Source organism: Fragaria vesca, linkage group LG2 (genome assembly GCF_000184155.1).
Source record: "Fragaria vesca subsp. vesca linkage group LG2, FraVesHawaii_1.0, whole genome shotgun sequence".
NCBI classification, from domain to species: domain Eukaryota; kingdom Viridiplantae; phylum Streptophyta; class Magnoliopsida; order Rosales; family Rosaceae; genus Fragaria; species Fragaria vesca.
Window position 1 is genome coordinate 7,388,615 of NC_020492.1, and position 6,507 is coordinate 7,395,121.

At 36.3% G+C, this 6,507-nt stretch overlaps 1 protein-coding gene across 1 annotated transcript; it reads right to left on the minus strand.

The window, feature by feature from the left end:
* Positions 1 to 3,646: 3,646 nt before the first annotated feature.
* LOC101300792 (lysine histidine transporter-like 8-like) lies at positions 3,647 to 6,507 on the minus strand. Its single transcript, XM_004292232.1, has 5 exons — positions 6,173 to 6,507; positions 5,481 to 5,614; positions 4,873 to 5,291; positions 4,299 to 4,430; positions 3,647 to 4,207 (listed from the first exon to the last, which is right to left on the minus strand). The coding sequence occupies exons 1-5, from the start codon at positions 6,505 to 6,507 to the stop codon at positions 3,719 to 3,721; spliced, it is 1,509 nt and encodes a 502-aa protein (XP_004292280.1). The 3' UTR covers positions 3,647 to 3,718.

A 6,507-nucleotide genomic window follows, 5' to 3' on the forward strand; every position in this document is an offset into this window, starting at 1 on the left:
TGTTATGTATCACATACCTTAGTTCATAATACAAGATAATCCTCTCCTCTCTCCTTCCATCACTAAAATGCAAGTATAGTGTACAAAGTCCACATCTTTTCCTGCAAGCAGAAAAACACACTTTGGGTAAGTTGGCCAGAAAACATACAATAAAATTTCTTTTGGGTAAGAACCTTAGAAGAAACAATTATCATTCACATTTATTATAGTAAAACCTGGTTCAAGTTCATAAATTAAGCATCTATTGGCATTGTTGACACATAGAAGGTAAAATCTGAAGCTAGAAACGAGGTTATAGTGAACAATAATGTACTATGAATTAAGTTCCCAAGGAATGGTAGTATCATATATAGTAATGGTAGTATCAGCCCACTTTTATGGACGATGCATATTCAATTACTGATTCACATTTACAAAAGAATATAAGCGTACCTTATTGAGTGAATGACATTTTTTGTCTCCTCATTCATACGGTCTTGTAGCTTTCTGTTTCAGAATGAACACCCTATAAAAAAACTGCATATGACCAGTCAGTTAAGAATCTTAAGAAGTTCAAATAGATTGATATGAATCAAGGACAATTGTATACAAATTAAGAACTGATAAAGAGGGAAGATAAATATGTAGGGGAAGTTTACCTCCTTCAACACCAGGGCATCCAACTATTCTTTTATCATGGTAAGACTTGACTATAGGAGGCGCTTCCTATAACACAGACAACATACTAGCCCTAATACACAATAATGGAAGCCCTAAACATTATTTATACATGTTCTAAACCATGTAAACATGCTTCAACTTTACCAGTTGAAATTGACACATAAGAGGTGCACAATACGCATATTCTTTTGTCTATTCATTCGATAGAAAGCACTTAACCATGTTAACCATAAAATTCATATGGTAAGAGGAGTCTGACAACTATTATCTCTTTTTCATTCATTCACTCAAAGATCAAAATATAAATAAAAAACACATTCCCCTCGATAGTTATTAGAAATCTGCAATTAGTAATCAAAAGACTCTTGTTTAAAGTCTAAAAGTATGAATGTAAAAGCCCACTTCTACGACAACAAATGTCAAAGTCATCTCATATAATTTATGAATAATGAAGCAAGAACATGAAACAAAAAAAATTAAGTCTTCAAAGTACCTTAGTACCAAAAGGACTAATTGGATTATTAATCTCAAGAATTTCCTCCCCTAGAAATTAAGTCTTCGGAGTACCTTAGAACCAAAAGTAGACATAAACCAACAATAATATGAAGTTTGTCTATCATATTCATCTCATCACCCAAAAACAGTGATGTAAGCTGCTTAATATAACAGACCACAAAAGCTGGAAGAAGCTAGTTATGCAGTAATTCTCTATTTGGTGTAAAGAATATAAAACTCCAAAGAAATTGCATTTGATTGAAGAGTTCATAAAATTGATTTCCCATCAAGAATATACACAGTCACATTTAAGATTGATACAAAAGACATATCTACAAGTTAAATATGCAGACATACTGACAATTAAACATTAGTGTCTACATGAACTCCTTTTATACCATATCAAACTAATAATAATCAAGTTATTAGTAGAGTCCTTACTTAAACCTCATGAACATTACAAAGTATTGAAAGCGAATAAACATCTCAGAGAACTGAACTCACCAGGTAAACAACTTCTATCAAATAATTCTTGACATTATCAATTCTGAAACAACAGTATCAAGAATAAGCACCCAAATTAACTATTATATAGTCAGCAATTATAAAATTTCATCAAAAAAGAATTTTCATCAGTTAAATTATATCACCTTCCACCTTTCATTGTCCTAAAGATCATGAAAATGTCCATTCCTTTTCTGTTCTTTTGACCAGTGTGATAAGCTTCATTCCAACCCTAAAAAATTAACCCCAAAGTTCAAGTTTTGCGGTGGAGAAAGAATGCATGCAAGAGCCTCTAAAACCAAAATAAAGAAATTATGATGCACAAGAAAAGAAAAGCACAACATACCAAAGCAATTAAATATAACAACTTCATTACAGATGTAAAAACGAAGCAGATAGGGAGATACACTGACTTGTTCCTCTTTTCATTCATCGGGTCGGAGCACCAGTTAATCTTTCACAGCCCATGGTGATCTGCAAAATTTTCAATCGATCAATCTTCATACTACGCTGAAAGATGATATCGGAAACCAATCAATGAAGCGAGATTAGGATTTAAGATTTTCATTACCTGCAGCGTCGACGAAGACACGGAGTTGGATTAGATCGGCTTATGGCCGAAAACAGACAGAGTAATTTGGAGGCTTGTCGAGCTGTAGTAGCTGAGAGAGAGAGAGAGAGAGAGAGAGAGAGAGAGAGAGAGAGAGAGAGAGAGAGAGAGAGAGAGAGAGAGAGAGAGAGAGAGAGAGAGAGAGAGAGAGAGAGAGGAACTTCGTTATGCACCACATAAAAAAAGAGATAAACTCATAAAAGTATAATTTTATAACTTTAAACAATATTGGTGACAGTCAAACAGTTGTGGTTTTTGCTAATAGTGACACCATTATAAGGATTGGGGAGAAATCATTTGGGTTCTGTCACCATTCTTTGGGTTATGTCACCATTAGACTAATAGTGCATAGAAAATGGTAGTGTGGGACGTTTGTGCATGTATATATTACGGGTACGTAATACATAATAATTTTTGGTTTTGTACTTAATTATATAATGCAGCAATAAATTTTATAAGTGAATGTAATTAATCTAAAAGTTAAATTATTAGAACAGAAAAGTACTTGTCTATAACAATATTTTGTGGTAAAAGTTGTTAGTATTTAAGGCTTTGGCCTAGTGGTTGGGTCATTCGACACTCACACCTAAGCATACAGGCTCGATCCCCCCACTTGTAGCAAGTTGTAGATGTTTTTGAATAATTAGATGAAGACGTATTGAATGACGAATTTGCCCTCCAACTATTCCAGCCTTAACTGCCAGTTTACGGTGGTGTGTATTAACCTGTTAACGGCAACAAACTTGAGGTAGGAAAACGAAAGAATTTAATACTTGGGTATCAAATTGAAAACACCTCTATACTTCAAGGGGTCTTTTGGGTATCACTTAACTAGACATTAAGTGATTGAAGTAAATTTTTGTAAACACAATTTATTGGACAAAATGAGTCTCTTCAAAGTTTACTTGTTTTCGGCCATGTGTCTTTCAAAACCACATGTAAACTTGACTAGCTAGTAGACTTGAGGCGACTCATTTTATCGAATAGCAAACACTGCTTATTGATATTCGATATACTATATATTTTGTCAACACGTACAAAATGCATAATAGTTTTGGACATTCTAGTTTGGATGAAGATATGGACATGAGACAGCAGAGAGAAACTGTTGCTATATACAAAATTTATCTAACGCAATAGATTTCATATTACCAGTAAAAAAAAAAACAAAGATTTAAGCCTTGAGTTGTCATATATGCAGGTTGAAAATTAAGCAAGGTGAAGCAATGAAACGCAGTCTCTTTATGCTAGCAAGGTTGACCCCATCACTTCCCTTGTATATCTCAAAGTGGCGCCACTTATTTCCTACCTGACTGTAACAGCAGCTGAGCAAGAGCTCATGACCATTTTGACTGTGCTAAAAGAATTAGGATTTGGCCAAAATAGCTATAGTGTTTCAAGTATTATTTAGCTAAAAAACACCCCGTCCTTACGGATCCTAAATAGTAATTAAGGCCTGAAGAAGTTGGCTTTAAGGCCTCTTTGAGCTATATTCCATGATGCAGCAACAACTAGAACAACACTCAGACACAGGCCTAAGCATCCAAGTCCCGTGTTTATACACCGCATGACACCTTTTGGCTTTGGTTTCTTGATTGCAATCCACATCAAACATGGATGAGCATATGTTAAAGGAAATGCCAACCCTCCAATTAGAACAGCCAAGCTTATCAAGAACGGGAAAGCCACTGCTATGAAGAATACAAATCCACCAAAGAAAATCCGAAAAATTACGCGTAGCCACCTTGCACAAGGCTTTTTCTTCTTGATTGAGTACCTCATCTCCAAATTGTCAAAGACTACCATGCCATAGATTTGAAATGAACTTAAGCAGTTAACTACTACTAGTATGCAAATTAGCCCCAATACACATTTCAAGGTTTTATGTCCGCGAAATTGTGCAGCTGCTGTCAAAATTTCTCCAATTGAGGATGGTACCTGCATAGGAAAAAGACATTGTGATCAGTTATCAACGTCCCAGTTGGACGTGTACTTCGTAGTGTACTTTGATGAAAACAATGGCTCTCACCTTGTTTCCATAAGCCCAAGATCCGCACACGGCAAGAGGAAGCAAACACATAACAATAACTGCATATGATATAGTCACTCCTCTCCACATAGGCTTATAAGTTGGATGTTTCGGACTCGATGGCAATGTCCCCTGCATCACAAGGAAACATACTAAAATTCTCTGAGTTGACACACTTGCTGTGAATAGTATTGTACTTACAAAACAAACTAGGATCATTTCTCATGGGTAAAATCAGGAATTTTGTGGAACTTAACAAAAAGGGTACAAGCTAGGAGTCCAAAACAAATCATTATTGGCTGCATATGGAGCTCTTGTATATCAATTAATACAACATAAAACAGTTTCCTATTAGTGAGCTGTGGCTTAGTTGGTTAAGGTGTTTAACTGACAACTTTGGTCATAGGTTCAAACCTCACGATATGTAAGGTGTATGAGTTATTAATAAATTTAAAATAAAAAAAATAAAAAATAAAAGAATCTTTCTTTATGGCCACTGGACATGCATTTCGGACATCCACCCAAAAAGTAACAGAAATTGAAATATGAAAATAAACAAGAACATCACTCTCACCTGTATTTCAAGGATAACATTATGGCCTCTGAATGCAAGAAAAATTATGCCCATTGCATTCAGTATTCCACCAAATCCTCTATCCATGTTGGACTCCACCAGTGGTGGATCATATGATATATCACTGAGCCTTCCCTTGGCAACTGAAAGAGACGAAATCAGAATGCAGTAGACAACCGCTGAGATAGTGCCAACAAAGGAGACATTAGCTACTGAGTTCAGATTGGGAGACTGAGCGCCAACAATGGCTAAGCATGTGAACATCAAGAAGCACTCTGTAGCAGTCACTGTTTTGGCATCACAAACAGTATTTAAGAAAAGCTTCATGGTGGAACCTCCTATGATAATCAGTTGCACACATGTACCCCCTGATAGATACATTACTGGGAAGATGCATAGCAACTTCCCTAACTTTGGACCTGAAACAGGAGAAAAATAAATCAGATACTACTCATACTTTACGTTAGTTTAGTTCACACTTGACTCTTAAAGCATATTCATAAAACTGATAGTGCAGTATGACAAACTGGGATTGCGAATAGCAATGGCGATATAATGTGTTTGCCTAATTTGGTGTTTGTTTTAGAAGAAGAGTCTGTTGCACTAACCGAAGGCTGTTACAGCAAGGTGGATGAATCTACTGTAACGAATTCCAGATTCAGATTCATGTAGCTGAACGAGGAGCCATATTGTGTAGAGTTGCCATGTAAATGCTAGTGACAAGCATATGATTCCCCATGCCCTGCAACCATATATTGAAAATTGTTAGGGGGATTTCCCTTAAACTGGGATCTGATAATAAACTTGTTTCTGCAAAACTCCAAGTGATTATGTTTACTATTTTGTGATCATCAACATGAAGTTGGTCAAATATTTTAGGGACAGGCGGGGTTGGTATGGGAATATATAATTATGGTAGCTGTCTGCCTGCCTCAGTTCAAGTTCAAAACTTGAAACTAAGAATCGGACCAAAGACTAGTCACTGGTCTAATACTCTCATTTTGAGAAAATCAATTTACAAGGATATGTGAACTCATTCCAAAACCCTCATTAAAAACCTGGAATTGAACAAAGAAATTAAATAAAACAAAGTTGACCTGTAAATCCTGGGTCCTCCTTCCAGGACTCTGAAAATTTAACAACCCTAGACTGCAGCAAAATAAATAAGACCCCTCATCCTACATGGTTTTTTTTTCCTTTGTTCTAAAAGCCATGAAAAATAACACAAATCCTAAAATGCATAACAGGTGTTCATAAGAAACCAAGTACAAGAATTTGAGATAGAAGCAATGTCACTTACCATCCAAGAGTGGCAAATGCAACTGGAAGTAAAAGGGCTTGGAATCCAATACCAGAGCACAGTAAATGGAAGGTAACAGAAAAGATATTCCCATTCCTGGATTCTGTGATGGGTAGCCAAGCATCTAGAGGGTTGAGCTCACCACCGCCGCCGCCGCCACCACCACCTTGGCCTCTCCAGTTTGTACCATCTTCTTCTCTTCCACAAGGAGGACTGGTTGTGATGGGATTAACTTGAGCAGACTCTGATGAGCTCTTGATACTGAAGCTGTGATAGGAATGTCCCCTTGTTAACTCTGCCCTGCAATCTGTTTCCACAACCACCACCTCTTCCAT

What these genes read in the sequence shown, in the direction of transcription:
- LOC101300792 (XM_004292232.1), bottom strand. Translation starts at nt 6,507, where the DNA reads ATGGAAGAGGTGGTGGTTGTGGAAACAGATTGCAGGGCAGAGTTAACA. An exon ending in ATGTTATCCTTGAAATACAG is followed by an intron (nt 4,431 to 4,872) that starts GTGAGAGTGATG and finishes CTTGTGATGCAG; the next exon opens with GGGACATTGCCATCGAGTCC. An exon ending in CTTGGGCTTATGGAAACAAG is followed by an intron (nt 4,208 to 4,298) that starts GTGAGAGCCATT and finishes TTTCCTATGCAG; the next exon opens with GTACCATCCTCAATTGGAGA.